We start from the raw sequence: 27,248 nt of genomic DNA, 5'->3' as shown, positions 1-27,248 counted from the left end.
TATTAATTTGGATAAAATCAGAATAAGAGTCTTCCCAGATTGCCCTAGCTATGAAGAGAGTGAGAAAGCAATTTGGAGCAGTGAGGCAGCTCTGTAGGAAAGAAGTTTGAAGATTGCTGTGCTGCCTCAGGCGAACCTTAAAATCTTTGGTGACGATAAGGTGCATTTCTTCAGTAATGTAGGGGAATTATGGAGGCGAAAGTAGCCCAGATGTGGAAGGACTGTCCATTGACTAATTCCATGGAACTGTGTAAATATTTGGTTATATCTTTTGTAGCTAAAGTCAGAGATGCTGAGGCAACTTCGGGGACTTGAAGTGTTGAAGCACAATTGGTGCAGCAGCTCAAACTATTCCTCTAACTGTGTCTGGTTTGAGAGTTAATTGGGAAAAGTCATAGCCTTTCCACTGTGATCTCCTACTCATAGACTGAGCGTGTGATTCTGTGCTTATCGCTTAGGGCCTGTGATTTATTTATTTATTTATTTTTTTAATGCATTTTTATAAAGCTTTACCCGAAGGTGTCAGAGCACTGTACAATAGAACACGTTACGTTACATGAGAGAACTGTTGCAGGAATAGAGCAAACAAAAATAGCATGAACAGACTGTATAAGCAAAAGTAAGAATAAATATGACAAATTTTACAATGACTAAAGAACTTCCTGGCGAACAATAGCAGGCCATAGAATCAAAACAACACAGGCAAAAGGAACACAATTTCAAACACAGCAAGCACAGGAAGTATAAGCAAAAATATAAACATATGTGACAAATTTACAATGACTAAAGAACTTCCTGGCAGGGTCTGAGAAGGAGGGAATTAGTTCTGAAAGTGTCTTTGGAATAAAAGAGATTTGAGGTCCGCTTTGAAGATCTGGATGGAGGTGATGGCACGGAGCGAAGGAGGAAACGAGTTCCAGGTTCTCACTGCATTACAATCCCATTATATCCTATGGATCTTGTAATACGGCGGACGGGATATCCGTCTCATTTATGACGGAGTATCCCATCCTCTAAAATCGTAACCACGCCCTTTATCACCCCGTGCATCAAAATTAATCTGACCCTGTGTAATGTAAGTGTAGATGCTCTGTAAGCAGTTTTTGTTTTTAAAGATTCTGGATGTCAAATCCCCACAATTTCAGTCAATCTGAACATTACGCAGTTGCATGCATCCTCGCGTATATCCATTACATTTTTTTTTATCAGAAACAGCACGAGTCAGGAAGAATAGAGCTTGTAAAGAAGTACATGCATGTTATAGCTGATTGGCACTTATTGTGTTTTTTTTCAGGGCACATTTGATGATTACCTGGAGCTGTTCCTGCAGTTTGGCTACGTAAGCCTCTTCTCTTGCGTATACCCGCTGGCGGCTGTCTTCGCAGTGCTGAACAACGTCACAGAAATCTACTCCGATGCCTTAAAAATGTGTTGTGTCTTCAGACGTCCGTTTTCAGAACCAGCGGCCAATATCGGAGTCTGGCAGGTATTTTGCTTCTTGTATTTACCTATAAATATAGAAACCTACTGCCCGATTCATAAAAACCTTTGCCTACCGAGGCTTCACTTATGAGCTCTAAAACAAAAAAAAATAAAGAATAATTCAAGTGTGAGTGCTAGTTACAAATCCTGACTAAAATTTCAAGTTTAATCTTTATTGTTTCAGTTAATTAAAACCATAACAATTTCGTGGCTCAGACTACAAAATTTGCGATTTGTATGCCATAAAACCGGAATACGCTGTGTAGAAGATACAATCATTCATTCTACTCTGGGAGTTGCATCTCAAGGGCGTAAAAACCATTTACCGATTCTAAAATACAGAATTTTACCGATCCTGTATTTTAGAATGGGTAAATGGTATGTAGGTATTACTTCGGTAATTTTTACAGAATCTGTAAAATTCGGTAAATACCGAATCGGTAAGGGGGGGAAGACCTACAAGGGTGGCAGGGTGTCACATTGACACCCAGTTGCACCCCTGAATAGTGCATGGGTGCACATGTGGCAGACATACATGCCCTAAGGGCATGCCTAAGGGCATGTATGTCTGCCACATGGCACTGTTAAAAAAGCACATAATTGCTTTTTAACGGTTTTCGTTATTTACCACCAACTTGTAGTTGGTGGTAAATAACAAATCCTTACAAGTGAAAAGCACTCACTTGAGTGTTTCCTTCGGTAATTTACCGAATTCTTAAATACCGATTCGGTAAATTACCGAATCTGAAATGTAGCCACCTATATCCCAAATGCCTATGTCGGTAACGGCTGAAATCCGGTAATTTCGGCCATTACCGACCGGTATTAGGGTTCCTACATCTGGCCCCAAATGATTCTTAAAGCCAGCTTAATCATTTTAAAGTTAGTGCAAATCTGTATTCGTGTAAATATGCAGGCTATTGTACACTTATGTTAAATCTACAAATACCACCCTGGGCGATCTTATTAGCAAAATAAAAAATTTAAAGTAGGCCTAGTTATAAAACTAGGACAAATGGTGTTTGTGCAAATGAGTTGGGCAAGGCAAAATTGACAAACAGTCATTTTACTCTTGAGGGTTACATCTTTACTGATAATATGATTGTTAAAGCTGGCTTAATAATTTTAAATTCAGTGCAAGTCTGTATTTGTGCATGGACGCAGACTAGTATAGATTTATGTTCAATCCGCCTATACAACTCTAAAATAAATTGTTTAAAATCAGGCTTAGTAGTTATAAAACTAGAGCAAATCGTGTTTGTGCAAATGAGCTTGACAAGGCAAAATTAAAATCAGTCTGTGAGGATCAACCCTGGGCAGGAAATTCTTTTTGGTGGGAGCTATCCCTTCACCCGTTGCAGTTATGCATTCGTAAGGGATTGGGCTAGGGTTTAACGATTAGGGCTATTGTCAAAGCCCTCAGTAGTGTAAATGTTCTTTGTTCAAAACAGACTGAGCAAGATGAACTTGCAAGGTTCAACCATGGGCAAAGATTCCTTTTGATGGGGTCGAACGTTTCACCTGTTAACATGTTACGTTGGTGATGGATGGTCAAATTGGGCCATCAAACCAAATGACTCAGGATCTTCTGACATTTACATTACAATTCATGAACAAAATACAGTTGAGGAGAGATTGAGACTACAGAAAGAATCCTGCATGCACCACCCTTTTACCGCAAAGCCCATGAGATGTAAAATGCAGAGAAAAATATTGCAGCAATGCAGCCCTATACCAGCAACAAAATTGGCCCAGTACAATTCTCCCAATTTGTAGTGCAGTGATTTTTAACATTTCAGACCTTCTTCCGTCGGTCTACTGTCTAACCAAGTTGTTCGGCCAGTCCTATATTCAGGGGGAGCACTGGGAGCAACAGGAACACCATTGAATACAGAGTACACAGAGACTGTGGTCTGGTCAGCAATGCTCAGACCAAAACTGAGGATATAAATGCAACTACAAACTGGTTGTGGGCAGTTGCGAAAGGCAGGTTCAGTCAACATCATGCACCACCTTCTCCAACATATCCACTATGGAGCACATCTAATTTTCAAAACTGTCAGTCCTTCCTGCCCTCTTTTAGACTTTTATCTCCTTGCATTATTAAGCCTTTACCTCTTTCCCCTGCTAGTGGTTGAAAACATAGACTCTGAAAACATCTTCTGAAAAAACTTAGATTCCAAAGACTAATCTATCAAAATCTGCACGTTTCATTAGTGTCTTAGTACAAAAATTGTAATCTGCCCCTAATACCGCTATCATGCACCTGCCATCGTGGCTGGAAACAAGATTTAAGTATAGGCCAAACCTTTAATATAGGTGTTGGGATGGGCATTTCTCCTGGATGGTTAACTTGTGTGTACCCTTGTCCTGAATGCCTGACTGCATAAGAAATGTGTATTCTGACTTTTTGTTTAGCATGGTCCGCTCTCTAATCTTGCATGTTCTCAGAGGCCTAGGCATGTCTCTGATAAAGCGAGGTTCATAACCTGTAAGGGTGCACAACGTGTACCCTCATAGGAGGCATCGGGCTTCTGCCAATGCCCAGTATCAGTTGCATGAAACGATGGTGGAAGTATACTGAGTTCTTGTGAATCATTAGTGTAACCAGATATTCTTTTCTATATCAAGAAGAGTGTGGTCTACTCACGCCTCTCGTGTAAAGCCCAGCTGTTATCTGAGCCGGGATCCTTGCGTTGACATTCCATGTGCACAAATATGCAATGAGTGTATGGCACATATATGGTAGTAGGACTTTGTGTGATGATAGTATGATTAGTGGGGCCAATGGGATCCATTTTGAATGGCCCTTGGTGTTTTTAGCATGGTGGAAGTATACTGAGTTCTTGTGAATCATTAGTGTAACCAGATATTCTTTTCTATATCAAGAAGAGTGTGGTCTACTCACGCCTCTCGTGTAAAGCCCAGCTGTTATCTGAGCCGGGATCCTTGCGCTGACATTCCATGTGCACAAATATGCAATGAGTGTATGGCACATATATGGTAGTAGGACTTTGTGTGATGATAGTATGATTAGTGGGGCCAATGGGATCCATTTTGAATGGCCCTTGGTGTTTTTAGCATGGCAATGATGTGAAGTCTAGACAGCTTTCCAAGACAGTGGATGTGTATTGACTGCATTTCTGTGACTGGAGGGTGGTGACTCAGACACCGATGTTGTAAGGAAACAGTCTTTTTTGTAGGTTCACCTCCACTTTTGCCCCCATTTTGACTACTAGGCAGTGGTGTAATGGCTCGGAAATGCCCTGAGCCCAGCTAATCAGGATTCTTGACTTACACCCAATTGGCATAGCCCAACTTACTTGTAAGTCCGTAGTATATGCTACTAGGTGTACCTGGGGCCAGTGAGTTTGAAGTGTCTCTGATGGACTGCAGTGCTAGTTGTGTCACCAACCCAGAGAGCAACAAGGTAAAATATGTCTTTCAGACTGCTACTGCAGACTGGTAGAGCAGTTTTAAACTGCTAATTTAACATTGCCATTTAAGGTAATGGCAAAGCCCAGTGTGTATATATATATATATATATATATATACATACATACATATATATATATATATATATATATCTATCTATCTATATATCTATATCGAAAAACAAAACACCCTTGTGCTCTGAGAAGGCACACGACTCTGTCCCCACCATCCGGTTTGTTCACCTCATATATCTCGCTTTCCAATCTCCATGCAATTAATGTCCTGCCCGACGCGTTTTGAGGCGGAGGAGTGCCGCTTAATCATGGGCTGCTGCACTGTAGGGAGTGAAAGCTCACCTTTTGAGTCATTTGACATTTATTGAATAATATTGCCCTGAGTGGGTGTGACTCACAATAGGTGCTCAAGGCACGATGGTATTTGTAGTCCACAAAAAAAGGTGAGTGTCATTATTTCCTTAAGTAGGTTCAGCCCCTTAGTGTAGATTTTCAGCTAAATCATATGAGTAGGTCAGGAAATGCGTAATAATAATGAACATCGGAACAGAGTGTGTATACACACGTACACACGTACACACACACACACACACACACACACACACACACACACACACACACACACACACACACACACACACACACACACACACACACACACACACACACACACACACACACACACACACACACACACACACACACACACACACACACACACACACACACACACACACACACACACACACACACACACACACACACACACACACACACACACACACACACACACACACACACACACACACACACACACACACACACACACACACACACACACACACACACACACACACACACACACACACACACACACACACACACACACACCCACCCCCCCCCCCCCCCCCCCCCACACACACACACCACCCCACCCCACCCCCCACCTCTCTCTCTCTCCCCTTGTGGGGACTATGTGTGAATGCCAGCCTTGTGGGGACTAACCTTTCCCAATGTTTTTAAAATACACTAATAACAGAAAAATGTTAAGAAAAAATTCATTATACAGGATCCTGCTTCAAATTTGCAAATATATTGTTATTTAATCGTGCGCACAGCACCATCCTTGTGGGGACTTGAACACGTGCTACCATCCTTGTGGGAACCTAGTCCGTAATACTATTTGTGATTGAATACAGTCAAAGGTACATGGCTAAATGTTTATTTTATCAACAATATACACAAACAACATTATAATCTATTCATATATCAATTGCTACTATGTACTAGGGGTATACATTAAAGACAGATTCTGTTAATGTGGCAGAAAATATCATATCACGCTTAAAGAAAGACCCTTAAAGCTGTATTTAACCTATTTATTAGTGCTTAAAATCTTTGGAGATAAGGGAACAAACACATAAAGAAATTCACATATGGAACTAAGGAATATGGTCAAGTGGAACCCAGAGCTTGATTAGTTGCTAAAAGTTTTGCCAAAATAGATGTTCAAGTCCCCACAGAGATAGTGGGTGAAGATCATTGTGTTTAAGTCTCCTTAGCAATAGTGGGCACATTCAAAGCTTAAATCCCATTATAAAGAGTGTGATGCTAAGGATGTTCAAGTCCACACAGAGGTTGTGTGTATTTATAGGAATGCTCAAGTCCCCAGAGAGATGGCATGGTAGTACAGCGATGTGTAAGTCCCCACAGAGATAGTGTGTTATCATAGAGATGTTCAAGTCCCCACAGGGATGGTGTGTTGTTACAGTGTTGTTTAAGTCCCCACAAATATAGTGTGCCTTTATACGATGTTTAAGTTCCCACAGAGATAGTGCATGCAGGTGATTGTGTTTAAGTCCTCATTAAAATAGGGCCCAATTCACAAAGGTAAACTTAACAGTCTAACTTTACTACTTTTCAGTGTTCACAGAGGTAAATTTAGACCAAAAGTCTAACTTTACTACATTTCAATATTCACAATGCCCCATACAGAGAATGTGAAGCTGATGATGTTCATGTCGAAGCAAACACAAGGAGATGATGGACAGAGTGCTGAAACCTTTCAGTCACTTACCCCCGTCACAGATCTGGGTTGAAACCATCATCGTTCTTTAGCTTACTTCGTCACCCCAGTTCAGACCCAGCTATACCCCAATCAGTCTTGACCCTGTGCCTCATGGCAACAGTCCAGCCTGAACTGCGAAGCCAGTTCTTGCCTGGACCGGAAACAAGCATCCTGGGACAGGTTTCAGGTAACACCCCCTCATCAGCCAGGCTAGCTTGAATCCAGTGGCAGAGTGAGCAAGGGACCCACGTCTGGGCATACCCTGCCAATTTAGGGCAAACAAAGCAAACACAAGGAGATGATGGACGGAGTGCTGAAACTTTTCAGTCACTTACCCCCAGTCACAAATCTGGGCTGAAACCATCATCGTTCTTTAGCTTACTTCGTCACCCCAGTTCAGACCCAGCTAAATGCGAATCAGCCTTGATCCTGTGCCTCGTGGCACTCCCTGGTGTTTCCTGTCGAAACAGAGCTTGCATTTAATTACAGGAATGCTCGAGTCCCCACAGAGATTATATGTTTTTATAGTGATGTTCAAGCCCCCAAAAAGATAGTGTTTTATTATCGTTTTTTGTGTTTCAGTCCTCATTAAAATAGGGCCTGATTCACAAAGGTAAAGTTAAACACAAAATCTAACTTTTCTACTTTTCAGTTTCACAAATGTAAACTTAGACCAAAAGTCTAACTTTACTACTTTTCAGTATTTCAAAGCCCCATACAGAGAATGCAAAGCTGATGATGCTCAAGCCAAAACAGAGCTTGCGTTTAATTACAGGAATGCTCAAGTCCACACAGAGATGTTGTGTGACTATAATATTACCACAGTCGCCAAAGAGAATGTATGTGATTATAGACATGCCCAGGTCCCCACAGAGATAGTGTGTTATTTAGACATGCCCAGGTCCCCACAGAGATAGTGTGTGATTATACACCTGCCCAGGTCCCCACAGAGATAGTGTGTTATTTAGACATGCCCAGGTCCCCACAGAGATAGTGTGTGATTATAGAGATATCCAGGTCCCCACAGAGATAGTGTGTGATTATACACCTGCCCAGGTCACCACAGATATAGGGGCCGATTATGATGGCGGACGGACCTGAGTCCGTCCGCCACCATAGAGTAGGAGGGACCGTCCGCAGGGGCAGCGGTGGTCCCTCCGTGCAAATTAGGATGTGACCGCCACCCTGGCGGTCACATCCTGTATTTTTAACATTGCGGCGGGTGCTGCTTGAAGCAGCACCCGCCGCAATGTTAAAAATGTAAGTTGTGCATTTGCATGCACAAAGCGGCAGGCACCGCGCGGTGCCTGCTACTTTGTTCACGCAAATGCAGGGGGTTACCATAGGTACCCCCCATGTGCATACCCCACGCCCCCTTCACCCAGGGGGCCCGCAACGGGCCCCCCGAAGTGAAGTTACAAATGCTTTTCCACGGCGGAAAACACGCCGCGCAAAAGCATTTTTTTAAACCCATCCTAATATGGCTGACGGTGTCTGAGAGACACCGCCACCATATTACAGCTTTTCCGCCGCGGATGTAAGCCAACTGCGGCGGAAAAGCTGTGGACGGAAACCAGGACCCACCAGCCATCCTAATGTGGCGGTGGGTCTTTGGTGGGTCCGCTGCGGTTTTTCCGCATCCTCCGGGCAGGCGGTGGCTTCCGCCGGCCAGGAGGATGCGGAAAAAACGCAATCGTAATAGGCCCCATAGTGTGTGATTATAGACATGCCCAGGTCCCCACAGAGATGGTGTGTGATTATAGACATGCCCAGGTCCCCACAGATATGGTGTGTGATTATAGACATGCCCAGGTCCCCACAGAGATGGTGTGTGATTATAGAGATATCCAGGTCCCCACAGAGATAGTGTGTGATTATACACATGCCCAGGTCCCCACAGATATAGTGTGTGATTATAGACATGCCCAGGTCCCCACAGAGATGGTGTGTGATTATAGACATGCCTAGGTCCCCACAGAGATGGTGTGTGATTACAGACATGCCCAGGTCCCCACAGAGATAGTGTGTGATTATAGAGATGTCAAGGTCCCCACAGAGATAGTGTGTGATTATAGGCATGCCCAGGTCCCCACAGAGATAGTGTGTGATTATAGAGATGTCGCGGTCCCACAGAGATAGTGTGTGATTATAGACATGCCCAGGTCCCCACAGAGATAGTGTGTGATTATAGAGATGTCAAGGTCCCCACAGAGATGGTGTGTGACTATAGTATTATAATGGTTGACAAAGAGAATGTATGTGATCATAGACATTTTGAGAAATACATATTCATGCTGAATCATTGGAAATTAGGTGGAAGAATTGTGTAACGTTGGGCCAAGGAAGTTAAGACAGAGGCAGGTTCAGATTAATGATTTGTCGAAGACAAATGTGCCATTATCTTTGTCCCAAATACTCAAAGTCCATTTTTACCCTTTTAAGATTTACTCCACTCATGGATATTCTCCTGGTATGATTTTTGAAGATTGATGGTTATATAATCTGTTTTGGAGAAGTTTGTCCCCAGTCTACTCTCTATGCAGATCAGCAAAAAGTATTTAATTAAAAGTTGTAACCCTCTACTGGTTTTTGAGGCAAGCAGTATATCTTTCGCAAACAATAACAGAGAGTCTTTGCTATCTGCATGTATTGGAGATGCATTAGCACGAACTATGCAACTAGATCATATAACTAAAAGGAAAATATTGGAGTAAGCATGTATCCCTGCCGCACCCCTTTATTCATGGTGATGCAGTCTGCCAGTTAACCCTGACTAGCCCTCCACACCTGGACATAACTGTCATTGAGCAAGCAGATTAATGTTGATATGTTACTAGGGACCCCCATCCTCTCCAAAACTGACCAGAGTTTTGTTCATGGGACTAGCTCAAGTGCAGGTTTATGGTTCACAAACGCTACACCCCCCTATTATTCTCTGCAACACATCACTCCACAATACAACACGCTTCTCTACACTATGACATTTTACCCGTGTCCACAACACTCTACTCCACTGCTACACTTTTCCACTCTATGCCACTCTACGGCACTCTACTCCACTCTATGCCACTCTACAACACTCTACTCCACTCTATATGCCACTATACAAAACTATACTCCCTTCTACAACACTCTGTACAACTCTAGCTAGGCCACTCCACACCACTTTACTCCACTGTACTCAATGAAACACTACTGCACTCTACTTCATTGTACTTCACTACTTTACTCTACACGACTATATGCCACTCCACTCGACGACACTCTATGCCACTTTACTCTACCACAATGTACAACACTCTACTCCACTGTAGCCACTCCACTCTACAGTACTCTCCTCCATTGTATGCTACTCCACTCTACTCCACATAAAAACACTATACAGCACTCCACTCTACAGCACCACACTTTGTCAGTACACTCTCCTGCACTCTACACAACACTACTCTACACCACTCCACTCTATGCCACTTCACTTTATGCCCTACACCGTATGCTATGCCACTCTATAACACACCACTCAACTCTACTATATGGCATACCACTCTACTCTACGCAGCTCCACTCTACTCTGACACACCAATGTACTGTACTCCACTTCGCTCTACTCTACAACACACCCCTCCACTCAATTTACTCCACTCTATGCCACCTCACTGTACACTATTCCAGTCTACGCCACTCCACTCTAGTCCACACTACCACACTGTACGACACTTCATTCCACAGCACTCTACAACAGTCCACTGTATGACACTCTCCTCTTGTCTACTCCATGACACAACACTGTACGACACGTAACTCTATGGCGCAACACTCCACTCTAATGTACGACATGCCACTCCACTCTTCTCTACGGCATGACACTCTACACCACTCCACTGCACTCTAAACCTCTACGTTACATGCCGCTCCACTCTATGCCATTCCACTCTGTAACACTCTACTCCACTGCATGCCACTCCACTCTACAACGCCCCACTCTAGGACACTCCATTGTACGATACTCCACTGTATAACACACTCCTCCAATCTACTCTACGCCACAGTGGCAACAGAGATGAAAGAGGTGTAAATCTCCCTGCAGTCTAGTCCAAGTCCCAGAATCGAGCATAAGGAAGCAGCTATGATTAGTGCAGCAGGTACGGTGGTACTGGGAAGGGTGAAGAGCCAATGAAAGCCTGATCTTGACATTAGGAATTAGGCGCTGCTACTGTATCGTATTGTACAGTGATTCATGTGGGGTGCTGAAGCACATTTTTGGACAGGTAGAATGCTAACCCATGAGGGAGTGTGGGGCTGGCAGAGAATGTATTTATTATCATTCAATATGGGAAGTGTTTTGATTTCATGGATGAGTGACCAGCGAGGAGCCCTTTTCTTGTCTTGAGGCATAGTGCGTATGAACGGAGCAGGATCCGTGAGAGATCGGCATGCAAATTATAATATGTTTGGAACTAAACTAAATAGGCAGCACTCACCTATTCAGATGGACGATGTGTGATGCGTGCAGATACACTATAGGGATAACGAAAGAAGGCCTAGTAATCCTTTTGGCAATGTCGGCAAGCCAGACATCCTGTCAAGTGTGTAAAATTATGCCTGGGCCAATCTTCCGCTCTCCCTAGCAGGGGGAATAGCAATTGCCAAAATGGTGATCCTACCAAAACTGCTCTACCTGTTTGTCAATATCCTGATTCAGCTCACACAATTTTTTTTAAATTCAGTTTGCTAATTACTGATCTCTATAATATGGGCTGGCAGACAGGCGTGTATCTCATGGGAACTACTAACACTGCCCCTGTCTCAGGGTGGGATGGGTGCACCGGACCCCCTTCCAGCATCATACTGCTGTGGAGCTGGACGTGGCAGCGCCGATCCAACTTTTGGTGGCATTATATCAGTCAGGTAGACGCCTTCATGGGGAAATAGACACGGTGGAGACATTGAGGTGGGCATGGGACAATCTACGGGTCAGAGAGCACCTTAAACTCCTGTATGCCCCATCTATTCCCCTAGCACATGACCTGATGTTACCAACCATGGGAGATGGTACAAGTAGGGCACTAGCTCTACGATTGGACTGCGCACTTTTGCGGACCTATACCCAGGGGAGACATTTAGAGCTCCTCCTGAGCTAGAGGAGGAACGTCCGGTCCGATTTTCGGAACAATTCTTCTATCACAAACTTAAGGCCATGTGCAGAGAATTACACAACACATTCCCAAGTCCACCCCACACTGCTAGTGCTTGAAAATGTTCTTAAGGTTCACACACCTCATATACTCATCACCAGACTCTACAATAACATGCAAAACACGGCCCCTTCGTTATTGCCCAAAGCCCTGCAAGCATGGAATGCGGACCTTCCCACTGAGCTATCTGAGGAACAATGGTAATGTTGTTGCAATCAGCTTACGGCACTGTTCCCGAACTATAAGCTACGCCTTATTCATTTCAAATGTATACATCGATTCTATAGAAGTCCTGCTCAACTTCACAGCTTGGGACTTCGGGACGATGCCGGCTGCTGGAGATGTGGATTCGCTCTGGCAACATTTTTGCACATGGCATGGCTCTGCCCCAAACTGGATGACTTTTGGACCTCCGTTTTTAAAATTATACATGACCTACTGGGCACAGCAAATGACCCAGACCCCCTGTTGGGCTTATTGGGATATGTAAAGGTGACACCACAGGGACTCCGGAAATGACACGCTCTTTTGTTATTACTGGCCAAGCATAGAGTTACTATACCTTGGGGGAGGAGAGGGTCCCCAACTGTGGACGATTGGATTTGTGATGTAACATTTAGTCAGGAACAGTTATCAACCTTCTGGAAGCTGATGCCATCAGCATCCCGGCCACGTGTCATATGGGACCCCTTTCTGAAGTGGGCCAGCACATAACAAAAGGCAGAACTGGACCACCCAAACACACCGACGCACAACCCTTCAGCACACTATAACAGGGCGTTTGCCGCTAGCCCTGTAAGCAGGAAATGTTTTTGTACATACCAGGGGAAGAATGCATTCACAATGTGTAACGTGCTTTGGCTGGATTTACAGGGAAAGTTTCAAGACAAACTGGGTAATAAGCTTGTAAAGTTATACCATGTTAATTGCACAATGATACTTCATGGGGTGATGTGGAGCAACAGACCTCCAAAATGTTTTGTATGTTTGTTATTATGAAAATGTCAATAAAAAAATAATTTTAAAAAGTTTGTAAATGATAGCGTGTACACTATTTGCTTAGTTTGTTTTTCTTTAATTATGCAAACTTTCAGGAAAATTATGCGAAATCATAAAATTAGACAAATGCAAAATACAATATGTAGTGCTATATTTGGGCACAAAATGAGTTTGGCAATTTTGCAGTAAAAACATAGCACGAAAAAACATAAGTGGCATAAGGAAAAAGCTCTCATGTTCTGGACATTTGTATTAGTTCCATGAATTTGCGATAAACTTTTGCCACAAATGCCTTATAGCTATGTGAGGTGGCGCTGGAATTTTTATAACAAGTGTAGCATGAAATTCTAGAAATTGCATGACTCAAGCAGCTTAATTCAAATCAAATCAAATAAGCTTTATTCGATTTATCAATAAATCATAAAAGCATACAAATACAATTTATGCAGACAGTTTAAGAACAGTTTTCATATGAACAAAGTTACAAAAATAAATAAAACGTTTCTCCAAAAATTAAAATCTAGAGCAATCATTCGGATGAAGGGCCTCGTTTTGCACTAATCAGTCAATATAAACATGTATTAGTTACCTCATTGAGTTTCTAAATTTCATCACTGACATTAAGAAGCGGGAAACAGCAAAGATAACATCCACATCTTCTAAAAGCAATAATTTTAAATATGCAGATTTACATGTTCTTATCCCCCAGCGTTTAAGTAAAGGTAGAAGAAATGATTTCCTCGGGCTGGTATATAGATTACAAAAGAACACGATGTGAATGTTACTTTGTGTTGAATGGTCGTCGCATGGACATATTAATTTCAATGAGGCCCAGTCATTCTGTTTCGGCAGAGTGACCAGGCGGTAGAAAATCCCTAGGCGCAGCCTGGTTAAAAGCATGCGAGCATAGGGTGCTTTTTCAATCCCAAGATAAGATTGCAGGCCTTCAGTAGGGGTAATTTGCTGATAGCTCAGGGTTGTGCCTTTAAGTTTCTCAGAGTCCCATCTAGCGCTCTCTAAGTGTATGGATAATAGTTTTTTAAGGGCCGGTCTGGTCAAGGTTTGTAGGGTCTCTGGTTCATCGTAAAATTCAGAGTGCCCAATGTTAGTAAACATCGTTTGTACGTATCGCAGCCACTTGACTTTTGCTGCACCGTCCAAAGCCATACAGTCTTTTATGATATTTCTATTCAATTTGCACTCCTCTGTGGTCCAAATCTTATGCCAGAGCAAACAGGGTGATATTTTTATAATGTCGCTAAGGTATTTAATGCCGGTCTCAATGTGAGTCATAAAAGTCGACGTGGTTTTGGACACACCTAATAAGTAGCAGATGAAAATGTTCTCGCAAGTTTGTAATGAGGACACATTCTCAAACCCCCAGAGACCTGCGCCATATGTGGCCGTAGCTATGCACTTTGCCCGGTAGATCTATAACATTTCCTGGATAGGTTTACCCCCAATTTTGGCTGCAAAGGTTCTTAAAGCACCTATGGCACGGGTAAAGGCGAGTTTCCTAGCTGACACTGCGTGTTTCCACCTTCCCCACCTATCAAACACAATGCCCAAATAGCAAAAAGTGTCTGTAATGGCAATCTTTTGCTGATCTAAATATATTGAGCATGATGGTCTGTTGTTCTTTTGGGAGCAGGGCATGGAGAAAGTTTTGGAAATGTTCACCTTTAAATTTCTTTTACCCATGTAGGATGAAAATTCATTTACTGCTCTCTGTAGGCCTACTTTTGTCCTAGACATGATTGCCGCGTCATCGGCATATAAAAGAATGGGTACGGGCCTGCCATTAACAGCCGGGTAATCGCTTGACAGAGTAATTAAGCTCTCAGCGATAGAGTTTATGTAAAATGTGAAAAGCAAGGGCGCAAGTATGCAGCCTTGCCTCACCCCTCTGTTTATGGCGAATTTTTGTGAACATTGCCCCTGGGTCCCAAATCTTACTCTGGCCCCCGCTTCTCTATATAGTTCTTTAATAAATGTGAGGATAGTTGAATCCACCCCGATGTCTTCCAGTGTCGACCAGAGCATCGCATGGTCCACACAGTCGAATGCGGAGCTGAGGTCGACAAAGGTGACAAATAGGTCCCCTTTTTTTGCCTGCGTGTATTTAGAGACTAATAGGGACAAGTTTAGACATTGCTCCAATGTCCCTAGTCCCTTTCGGAACCCATATTGGAACTCCGAGATAACCTTCTTCTCTTCTTCCCAGTGTTGTATCCTCTTAAGGACAATCCTGCCAGCAACTTTCATGAGTCCGTCCAATAGAGATATTGGACGGTAACAAGCCGGGTCGTCCCTATTCCCTTTTTTAAATATGGGGACTACGATTGGGTCCGACCAGGTGGTTATAAAACCGCATTTATTTCCCATATTTAATACGTTGGTTAATAAGGGAACCCAGAAATCCGGTTCTGTTTTATAGAGATCCACTGGGGTGTGATCAGGGCCGGGGGCTTTACCTGAAGGACTTTCTCTAAAGGGCATCTTCCACTTCTAATGTGGTAAATACCAGTTCAATGGGGTAAGGGGGTGCTGGGGACACAGTTAGATGGTTATCCTGAATTATGCTATCTGAGGGTAAGGTCACCCTCCGTGGGTTTGGGGCATTACCCTGTGTAGTGTTGGAATAAAGATTGCCATAATGTTCTTCCCAGAGCTCAGCCGTTATAGCCACTTCTACAGAGTTATCTCTATCTTTTAAGTTGTAAACAGATCTTATGACTTTCCAGAAGGCATTGCTGTCCTTATTCCTGGCGGCTTCCCCCAGAGCTTCCCAGGCCTCCTGCTTCAATTTCGCCCTCCGTTGTTTAATTGCCAGCTTATAATCGTGCCTTGCTTGACGAATTTGGACCCTATCTTTAGGGTCGGCAGACAAAGCTTTCTTTAAGGTTTTCAGTGTAGATGTACATCTAGAGTCAAACCACCCACGAGTATGCCTCCCGTTGACTTTGCAGTTCCTAGTCAGTGCATTTTTTATATGGCGCTGAATGTTAGAGAAAGCAACCATGATGCTCTTTGGGTCGGTGTCTTCCTCTAAACAAGCGAGTATGTCCGTGGAGCAAGAGGATAGGAAGTTTTGGAAGAAGGATGTAGGGTTCATTTTCTCCCATTTAATTACATACCCATTGATCTTAGTTAGGGTAACCTCAAATGGATATAGAACCTTACTAGGTTTCTTTACTTTGCCCTCCATGAGATTTACCCCAAAGGTGATGGGATAATGATCACTCATGGGGTCATCCCCCGTTTCCCAAAATGTTATAAAGTCAGGATGGGTGGGTGATATCAAGGCAAAATCGATTGTGGATTTACAACCTCTTCCATTGTACGTTGGGGCAAAGGGAACCGGGGGGGAGCATGCCTGGTTAATAAAAGTGAGGTCAAAGGTAAATATAACATTGTTAAGAAGAGACCCCATGTTGGTGTGGGAGAAGTGCAGAGGACCGTCCTCCCCGAGATCTGACAGGCCGCACAAGCCTAGCTCAGAAGACGGACAGACGGGACAATTAAAGTCACCCACCCACAACATTATGTGCTCCCCTGAGCCTTGATCTCTCAGTTTGTGAATATGATGGATCATATTGTTCAAATTTGATTCCACCTCGCTAATTGGCAAATTATTATAAAAATTCACAAGAATCACCTTTTGCGAAGTGCCCCATTTAAATAGTATGATTTGGAAGTACTGATTGGATTGGAAATCGCAAACTTTTACATCCCCTACGTTCGAGATATATGTACACAGGCCCCCCTTGTTGCGGCCCTGGGCTGATGGCACAGCTGGGGAGTGAAAAGTTCGGTAGCCCAACATGTGCACTTCCTCTATAAGCCAGGTTTCTTGTAGGCATAGAATGCCATACTTCTGCACAATCTCCAGCCAAGGTTTGTGGGTGATCTTACTACTGAGGCCTGCTACATTCCAAGAAAGGAGAGAGTGCATTGGGTTTCCAATTTCCTGTGGATGATGCCTTGCGATCCCCGTTGTGCCCATCCGAGCTTGCGGGTGATTAGGGTCTCCCTGTAGTTTGACCTGTGCAATAAGAGCGTGGTGTTCAGGGGGGTTTAGGTCTATCCCAGCGTGGCTTGGAACTTGGGGTATGGGCATTAATTTTTCACTCGGGACAGTCTCCATTAGGGGATTTTGGACATTGGTAAGGATTGGTGCGACACTAATTCCCAGTCAATCCACCTGATCCAAACACTCAAACCTGTTCACAGTGGGCGCTCCTTCCCACCAGTTATTAATGGGTTGCCAACCATCCCCATGACCTTTCCATCTACGGTTGTGGGCTATTGACCAAGCCCCAGGTGGCTCAACAGTCTGTTTTGGGGGATAGAAAAAAGTGAGGGGTCTGGTGGTAATAGATTGGTCAGTGTCCTGTGAATCCCATGTAGTAATATGCTGGGCCGTATGGCGGTCTGCAAATGAAACCACTATGCAGTCTCCAGGGATGGATTTATAGGTACGACCCACCCATGGCACTCTCCTAACCATTAGAATCCTAGTCCTAACAGTAATGGGGAGCTGTCTATTGATGTTAAGCCAGTGAATCACCTTATTCATTAGGGACCACTGGGTCTCCATAGAATGCGGGTCAAGTGGTGGTACACCAGCCAGTATGACGACATAGGGCTCAGCGTCAGGAGGAAGATCAATATAGCCCCCACGAAAGTTCTGGCGACCATGGTACTGGTTGGTTATACGCGCAGTAGGGGGGATATTAGTCTTATTGGGCTTGTGGGCAGCCTTATGGATAGGGTTGGGTAAGGTCTGGTTCTCGGGGCCTTTTGCCACTGGTATTGGGATTTTTGGTATTAGGGGAAAGGGGACGTTTGACTTAGAGCGGGGTTTGGGTATTGGGGTCGGTTTTGGTGGGGGTAGGGGCAAGACCGGGGGTGGCATTTCAGGTGCAAGAGAGCTAACGTTAGTTTCTGGAGCCGGATGAATACCATCGTCATCCTCCTGAGGAGTACTCTCACCAATATGAGGATAAGTTGCTTCCAGTTGTTTTAGGCTAAGGGTGGCCAGGGAGACTAAGGTCTTATCCATCTCAAGGAGATTATTCTCAATGCGTGAGAGTCTGAGTTCTAAAGGTAACAGTAGTTGTTTTAATGTACCCCAGACTATCGTGAGAAAATCTTCGTCTTCACCCCCCTTGTCTCTATTACTCCCTGGCTCACTTTGCCCTCTTTTGGTTTCTCACCATGTGTGGGGAGAGGCCCTTGAGTAGGGTCAAGGACCACGTTAAAATTACTGTGTTCCCTGTCCCCCCCTATTAGGTGCTTATCCAAGTTTGGCGCTTGTATGGTCTCCCCCGTGGTGGGTAGGGTTCTCCTGTTATTAAAGAACTGCAGCCTTGCAATTTTTGGTTTTTTACGGGCATAAGCAGATCTTGCATTGTTTTTCTTTGTTAGGGTTGGGCCATCTTTGTTTTTATTCTTTGCTACAGGGGGAGAAAGGTCAGGGGGGTCAGGGCTGTCCGGCGGGCTAATGGCAATTCCGGGTCCAGTGGGTGCGATTCCCTCAAAATTTTTGGGGGGCACAGAGGTTGAGGTGGGTATGGGCTCTACTGGAAGGGGCAGAGGTGGGGAAGCATGGTGAACATCGGCATGGGTTATCAGTAGAGGAGGGCAAGAAGCATGTTGTGGAGATACAGCAGACGCGATTTTCCCTAGGGAAGATTTTTTTGAATTGGCAAAGGTCTGAGAAAGCCTACGTGCCGCATCGAGCTCAAGTGACACCCTCTTCTGCATTTTGATAATTTCCACATCAATTGCTAGATTAGTCTTCACTAGGAAATCATCCAATGTCCCGCTGGGCTTACTCAGCCCCAATGCAGTTTTACTGCGAGTGCCCCGTGTACTCATGGTATATTTGAGTTGCAGTGCCCACAAAGTACTTACTGGTGCAAAAGGGACGAGTCAAATAACGAGAACCAAGGGGGGTGGGCCAGGCCAGTCCTCTATGTCCTCGAACGGCCTCAAACGGCCCGCTCTTTGCCCGGTCTTCGCCCCGGTCGCTCCCGGTCGCTCCCGCGCCGCGGCTACCCCGCCCAGTTATGTGGGGTGCTGACAGGGCAGGGGGCGTGTCCGGCAGGGAGAGCGGCCACAGGTGTTCCACGCAGGGACTCCTGGTCAACGGAGTCCCTGCTAGCCTGCTCGCAGCCCTGCCGGTGCGGGAGGGGTCTGTTGGTGCTTCTCCTCCTCTCCCTGGGTGCTCCTGGCGCAGCGGGACCCGTGGAGCGGGTCCTGCAAGTCGCAGCGTTTCCTTCCCCACAACTAGGGAACAGACGAAGGGTTGGTTCCTCTCACGGGCAGCAGCAAACAAACAGCAAGGTTTCCCAAGGGCTGGGTGCACTGGACGGCCTTTGTGCTGTCAGGGGGCGTGTCCGGCAGGGAGAGCGGCCACAGGTGTTCCACGCAGGGACTCCTGGTCAACGGAGTCCCTGCTAGCCTGCTCGCAGCCCTGCCGGTGTGGGAGGGGTCTGTTGGTGCTTCTCCTCCTCTCCCCGGGTGCTCCTGGCGCAGCGGGACCCGCGGAGCGGGTCCTGCAAGTCGCAGCGTTTCCTTCCCCACAACTAGGGAACAGACGAAGGGTTGGTTCCTCTCACGGGCAGCAGCAAACAAACAGCAAGGTTTCCCAAGGGCTGGGTGCACTGGACGGCCTTTGTGCTGTCAGGGGGCGTGTCCGGCAGGGAGAGCGGCCCCAGGTGTTCCACGCAGGGACTCCTGGTCAACGGAGTCCCTGCTAGCCTGCTCGCAGCCCTGCCGGTGCGGGAGGGGTCTGTTGGTGCTTCTCCTCCTCTCCCCGGGTGCTCCTGGCGCAGCGTTTCCTTCCCCACAACTAGGGAACAGACGAAGGGTTGGTTCCTCTCACGGGCAGCAGCAAACAAACAGCAAGGTTTCCCAAGGGCTGGGTGCACTGGACGGCCTTTGTGCTGTCAGGGGGCGTGTCCGGCAGGGAGAGCGGCCACAGGTGTTCCACGCAGGGACTCCTGGTCAACGGAGTCCCTGCTAGCCTGCTCGCAGCCCTGCCGGTGCGGGAGGGGTCTGTTGGTGCTTCTCCTCCTCTCCCCGTGTGCTCCTGGCGCAGCGGGACCCGCGGAGCGGGTCCTGCAAGTCGCAGCGTTTCCTTCCCCACAACTAGGGAACAGACGAAGGATTGGTTCCTCTCACGGGCAGCAGCAAACAAACAGCAAGGTTTCAAGCAGCTTAATTAAAATTTTAACTGGGTCGCAATATTATGCCAAATGGTAATGATGGGAGTTGGTACTATGAGAAGTAGCCATCCACCTTTTTTTTTTTTAAAGGCAGCAATATGTTGGAGTGGTGTGGCTCACTGGTTAGAGGCGGCAGACCCGGAAGCAGAGAACGGCCCGAGACCAAGGTTCAATTCCTGACGCGGCAGGGTCGTGGACCAGGGTCAGCGGACTCGATAATTCTTGCCTCGGTGCCTACTCTAACCAGGGATCACACTCGGCAACTCTGGGCATTAGCTTGCCTCATCTCTACAAGGGCCCCCCACATTCGCCGGGGATGCCTGGTTTCACCTTGGCGATACCCAGTAGGGACCATCTCACAGGGATAGCCAGGACGGGTTCCCCAGCGGTGTACAGCGCCACGACGCCTCAGGGCAGCAGTGCGCTTTACAAGACACATACATACACATACATACTTCCTACTAATGTACAATTATATGTCATTGACGATAGAGAAGAACACCATGAGATGTAAAAAAACGTGTTATGGGTTTTGGGTTGTGAGGTTTAGGGTGGGTATGTGTTACTGAATGGCAAGGGAATTTCTGGGGATTAGGGTGGGTATGGGTTGCTGGTGGTAAGGTTTTTTTAGTGTTTAGGGTAAGTATAGGTTTTTAGGTTATAATGGCTTTTTTAGGGTTTAGGGTGGGTATAGCTTTTCGGGTGGCACATGAATTTGAAAGTTTTAGGGTGGGGATGGGTTTTTGGGTGATAAGGGATTTTCTAGTGTTAATGCTGGGTATGGGTTTTTGGGTGGCAAGGGAATTTTAAGAATTTAGGGCGGGTATGGGTTTTTGGGTGGCAAGATAATTTTTCAGGTTTAGAATGGGTATGGGTTTTTGGGGGGCAAGGGAAATTTTATGGTTTAGGTTGAGTATGGATTTTTCAATGATAAGGAATTTTAAGGGTTTAGGGTGGTTATGGGTTGTGAGGTTTATCTTAGGGTTTAGGGTGGTTATGGGTTTTTGGGTGGCAATGGAACGTCTAGGGTTTAGGGTGGGTATGGGTTTTTGGTGGTAAGGTCTTTTTTAGGGTTTAGGGTAAGTACTTTTTTAGGTGATAAGGGCATTTTTTAGAGTTAAAGGTGGGTATGGGTTTTAGTGTGGTAGGGTTTTTCTTATGTTTTAGGGTGGGTTGGGTATTTAGGTTATATGGGATTTCTTAGGGTTTACGGTGGGTATAGGTTTTTGGGTGGCAAAGGAATTTGGGGGGTTTAGGTTGGGTATGGGTTTTTGGGCGGCATAAGAATCTTTCGGGTTCAGGGTGGGTGTGGATTTTTGGGTGGTAAGGTATTGTTTAGGGTGGGGTTTTTAGGTGGCACCTGTATTTTTTAGATTTAGGGTGGTTATGGGTATTTGGGCGGAAAGGGATTTTTAGGTTTAGGGTGGGTATGGGTTTTTTGGGTGGCAACGGTATTTTTATCGTTTGGGATGGGTGTGGGATTTTTGGTGGGAACGAATTGTGTAGGGTTTACAGTGTGTATAGCATATTAGGTGGCAAGAGAATTTTTTAAGTTCAAGAAAATTTTATTTGATAACAAAAACAAAAAGGCAAGGTGTCAATACAAAGTACAATGGAAATATAAAACATGGTGAGTTATAGCAAGAGAATTTTTAACGTTTAGGCTGGGTGTGGGTTTTTGGGGGGCAAGGGAAATGTTATGGTTTAGGGTGGGTATGGGTTTTTGGGTGATAAGGAATTTTTAGGGTTTAGGGTGGTTATTGGTTTTTGGTTGTGAGGTTTAGGGTGGGTATGTGTTTTTGGGGGTCAATGGAATTTCTGGGGTTTAGGGTGGGTATAGGTTTTTGGTGGTAAGGAATATTTTAGCGTTTAGGGTGAGTATAGGTTTTTAGGTGATATAGGCTTTTATAGGGTTTAGGGTGGGTATGGCTTTTTGGGCGGCACAGGAATTTGTAGGGTTTAGGGTGGGGATGGGTTTTTGGGTGGTAAGGGATTTTTTAGGTTTTAGGTAGGATATGGGTTTTCAGGTGATATGGGCTTTTTTTTTTATTTTAGGGTGCATATGGGTTTTTGGGTGGCAAGGGACTTTCTAGGGTTTATGGTGGGTATGGGTTTTTGGATGGTATGGTATTTTTTTGAGTTTAGGGTGGATATAGGATTTTAGGTGATAAGGTTATTTTTTAGGGTTTAGGGTGGGTATGGGTTTTTCGGTGGCAAGGGAATTTTTAGCATTTAGGGTAGGTATGGGTTTTTGTGTTGCAAGATAATTTTTCAGGTTTAGAGTGGGTGTGGGTTTTTGGAAGGCACAAGAGAGCCAATGAATGATGGCGACTGAACCTTTACCCCATGCACTTCACTTTCATGAATGGAAGCAGAGTGCAAATGAGACTCAGACAGACCAATGCAATGACAGAAGACAGCTGGCCCAAATGCCCTCTATGTATTTATATGGATGTAAATGTACGAATAGACTAGATCTATGGCATTTGACATAATATTTCCATATCGAACCGAGTCCTAAAGTTTTGAGCTTCAGCTTTTCCGCAAGGCAACTATCGGAAACAGCCATAAAGTTAGGCAGGGGTCAAAATTACAGTTGGCTTATCAAAATACCTACAGCCTAACAAGGATTCTGACAGAGAATACCTTCTATATCTATGGTTTGTCACACTGGGTGGCCAACATAAAAATATATTGCCCACTATGGTAATATGTGAAATTCCATCTAACAAAATGCCTATTGCTGTTCTCATATGCTTTTTACAAAAATACGTCAGGTCTAGTGGCTTTATCATAACATTCAATAACAAATAGATCAGGCGCATAGCCATGATCATTATCACTGGCTTGACACCATAACCAACTCAGTTCTACTGTAATGAGCACATATTTTGCCTCAAGCTAAAAAGTGCAATTCCAACAGTGTTTGTAGCAGTAGCACACAAATTCATCCCTGTAAATTGCTGTACTAAGGTAAAGCTTCATGTGAGTGTATCCTAAATCTCTCTCTCTCTCTCTCTCTCTCTCTCTCTCTCTCAGTAGGACTGTGAAAGCTCTATTCTGTTGATCACATCAGGTCCGGCAATGGGTGCACTGCCAAGCCAGTCTTAAAATTTGATCTAGGTTAGTGTGGCCTTAAACACAAAACTGCACTCTGAAATTTAAAACATCTTCTTTTAGCATAAAATGGATCAAGGTGTAATTAGCATAAATTGAATAGCCAACCTGGTCTAAGTCTATAAAGCTGGTCAAAAGTGCCATGTGGATAAAGAAAAGTGCTGAAGTTAAAGTTAAGGCACAAGTTACTCTCCATGTGATGTTGGCAGTATCTGAGAGCAAATGAGGGAGATTAATTAAATGAGTATCATTTGGAAGAACTGATGCAAAGCAGAACAGTACAGTTCAACACCACCAGCTCTTTCTGACATTGTTTTTTGAAGCACTTGATGGTCAACAGTAAAAAATGCAGCCAAGAGATCCATTTAGAATCTGAGCACAGGGATGCTTTGAACAGGACTATTCTTCCCTCACGTTTATAAGAAGTGTCATATGCTCCTTCAACAGCATCGATAATATTTAATTCACAGTTTTACAATTTCAGAATGTAAACATTTCCGATGTTAATTATTTATTACAAATTATTGCTGGTACTCATTTATCTTAAACAACTAACAACCATTGACAAAGAAAATAGTACTGGCCGGTTTTAGGTGTATGTCAGTTGTTGTGTTCTATATAAGGATACTGTAACATCTCATAAAGAAACCAAAATGCTGGTCGAGTAACACACTATTGAAAAGAGAAATGTATTTTACATTTACCTTTTTAGAGACTTTTTTCATCCCACTTTCAAACCTGTCTGCACATATTTCCATATGACTGATTGCAGCCAGCAGGTGTGGGTGCTTCCCAAAACCTAGTTAGAGCATTTTCTTCCAAGTTGATACTGCATGTGATGCAAGGCGCTTGGCCTAAAGTTGTAGCGCTGTACAATTTTCACATTACAAGCACTGTTGAGCATGTTAATGCAGTTAGATACGGGGACATTTTCCATTTCTTTAATATTTTAAGACTATACGTTTCCACTGCTTTATAAACCTTGCTTTCTCACTAAATTGGTTTGCGCCATTTGCTAATTGTTTTCTTTTTTATTCTCGGGAGGAGGATCTCCCAAACTTCATGTTTGCCAATTAAGCTTGCTCACTTCGCTCCCTACATAAAAATCATAGCCAACGTTTACAAAATGCTACTTTTAAATGTCACCAACCATCACTGGCCGAGTACACACAACACATACTCTCCCTCTCAGACAAGAGACCCAACAGAGTTAAGTTGACCGCCTGCACGACCAAAGTTGCTAAATGAATGAGAGTAAACTGTCTCAATCTTAACACTGATAAGATAGAACTAGTGATTTTCGTCAAGAACACTTTTTTTTTGCAGAGTTTTATATAGCGCAAACTTGGCCCGAATCGGGTATCAGAGCGCTTTACATAGCACCAGTTACGTTACATGAGGACACACATTCATTTTTGTTTGGTTAGGCATGGGGAGATTAAGTGATTTGCCCAGAATCACAGGATGTACAGCGTCGTTGCTGAGACCCCAACCCAGTTCCCCAGATTCAAGGTTGACCGCCCTAGCCGTTAGGCCAACTCCTCTCCCCCCACTTCTCCATAAACTTCGTCATAGGACTCCAACTGGTGACAAGCTCGGACCCACAACCACACCCAGCACCTATACCAGGCACCTCAAAATCTTCAGCAGCAAACTGGACATAAATGCACAAGTCAGCACCATCACCACACTCTGGAAATGCTGAGGAGGATCTTCAAAATTGCTCCTAATCAACACTAGAAAATTGGTCACTAGCAAGTTAGGCTACCGGAACAGCCTCTACTCTGATCACAAAGCGACCCAATAGAAGACTAGAAACCATTCAGAACTCAGCAGTCTTACTCATCCACAACATCCCACATAGTCCTCACATCACTCCACACCTCAGGAAGCTCCACTGACTCCTGATACACAAACACACTAATTTCAAACACCTCACACACTCAATGAAGGCACTAGACAACTTAGACACTAGGGGCCTGATTCACAGAATGAACTTAAGACTAAACTTACTACTATTTGGTATTCACAGAATGCACTTACTACTTTCGGGATTCACAGAGTGAACTTACTACTTTCGGGATTCACAGAATAAACTTACTACTTTCGGTATTCACAGAATAGATTTAAGACTACTAACTAAGTCCGAACTCGGGCCGTAAATTCCGGCCCGGAGGCGGAGCTTCCGGCTTGGGGGCGGAGCTTGCGGCCCGGAGGCGGAGCTTCCGGCCCAGAGGCGGGGCTTGGAGGCGGAGCTTCCGGATCGGAGGTGGGGATTTTTGCCAATGTGAAATCTCCAACTCTGGGCCGCAAGCTCCGACTCCGGGCCGGAAGCTCCGCCTCTGGGCCGGAAGCTCCGCCTCCGGGCCGCAAGCTCCGCCCGCAAGCCGGAAGCTCTGCCTCCGGGCCGGAATTTGCTCAGGTTCCCACAGATATAATGTGTGTTTATAGGGTTGTCCAGGTCCCCACAGAGATAGTGTGTGATTATAGTCATGCTCAAGTCTCCACTTTGATGTGTTATGATAGGTAAGTTGAAGGATCCATATGGATTATTTTAGTCTGGTGGCTTATTAAACTAATGAATCCTCTTGTGGGATATGTGTTGCACCTCTCTCTCACATATTTGAATCCTTGTGCTTCTACTCAGTCTTCCATACTTGAAAGGTACATATAATAATTACCATTTACTTGGATAACAATAAACATATGGTACTCAATACCAAGATACCCGTAGGTGTGAATGTGTACTTTATATATGCACATGAGATGATGTGATGTGATAATAGTGCTGCTTAAGCCAACACCAGAGATAGACTGGAATTATTCCATATCTATTAATCCCAACTAAAACGAAGCATTAACTGATTTAAACTGTGTCCCTTCAGGAAGATTCACACTTCCTTAAAAATCCAAATATCTGAGTGCTCATTCTCTTTTCTAGCCACCATCTTATGAAATCTAGTCTCCATCAGGAAGATAAAACTGTAATTCTGATTGCAACAAACTCCCCATGCTGATTCGATCTGACCTTTTAGGATCATTACAATAGAGAAATAGAGAAAAAGATTTAGGAACTGGCACATCTTTATAATTTCGTCTCAATAATTCAAGAATGTAATGGTACTTCCTTCATAAAGCTCCCATTTCTCTCAATTATTTATCCTACCTGCTCTTGGGGCTCTTTCTAGCTACCCAGGCTCACACTCTACCTATATATATGTACATAAATACCTATATATGTACATGAACCTTATTTAACAAACTAAAAACATTTTTTGTGCTTGGAAGCACAAATTCTGTACGTGGTTTTTCCAGAATGGGGCTAGCTGTCCTTTGCGCAAATGTAGAAAAAAATCTCACCTCTGCAAAAATATAGTGGAACAGAATATCAAAAGTGAGAATGTAGGTTTTATTGAATACAATATCGTTAGGAAGAAAAGTGTTGTAATTAATATTCTATACTTTGATATAGGTGTAATAAACATTGGTTTTAATTAAATAAATATGTATATACTAATAATATTAGTATTATATTGTCAAATTTTTAAATGTAGTTTGTAATTTTCATCGATTAATTAATTTTTTCTAATGTAATTAGTTGTTTATAATTTACTAGCAGGACTTTGGGTTTGTAGGGGAATGTGGTGGGAAGTTAAATATGTTTTACAGAATTGTTTTTTAATGTTAAGGGATATAAAGTAAA

The 27,248-nt window shown here is 44.2% G+C and overlaps 1 protein-coding gene across 1 annotated transcript in view; it reads left to right on the top strand.

Moving 5' to 3' along the window:
- Positions 1–27,248, top strand: part of ANO10 (anoctamin 10) — a 715,024-nt gene that overhangs the window by 101,670 nt on the left and 586,106 nt on the right. Inside the window, exon 10 of the mRNA XM_078663907.1 lies at positions 1,295–1,486. Within this exon, the coding sequence (XP_078520033.1) occupies positions 1,295–1,486 (192 nt within the window). The remainder of the gene's footprint in view (positions 1–1,294; positions 1,487–27,248) is intronic.

This window comes from Lissotriton helveticus, chromosome 10, assembly GCF_964261635.1.
Source record: "Lissotriton helveticus chromosome 10, aLisHel1.1, whole genome shotgun sequence".
In the NCBI taxonomy this organism is placed as follows: Eukaryota; Metazoa; Chordata; class Amphibia; order Caudata; family Salamandridae; genus Lissotriton; species Lissotriton helveticus.
The sequence above is the reverse complement of the archived record's forward strand: the minus strand, read 5'-3'. Positions and strand labels throughout refer to the sequence as shown.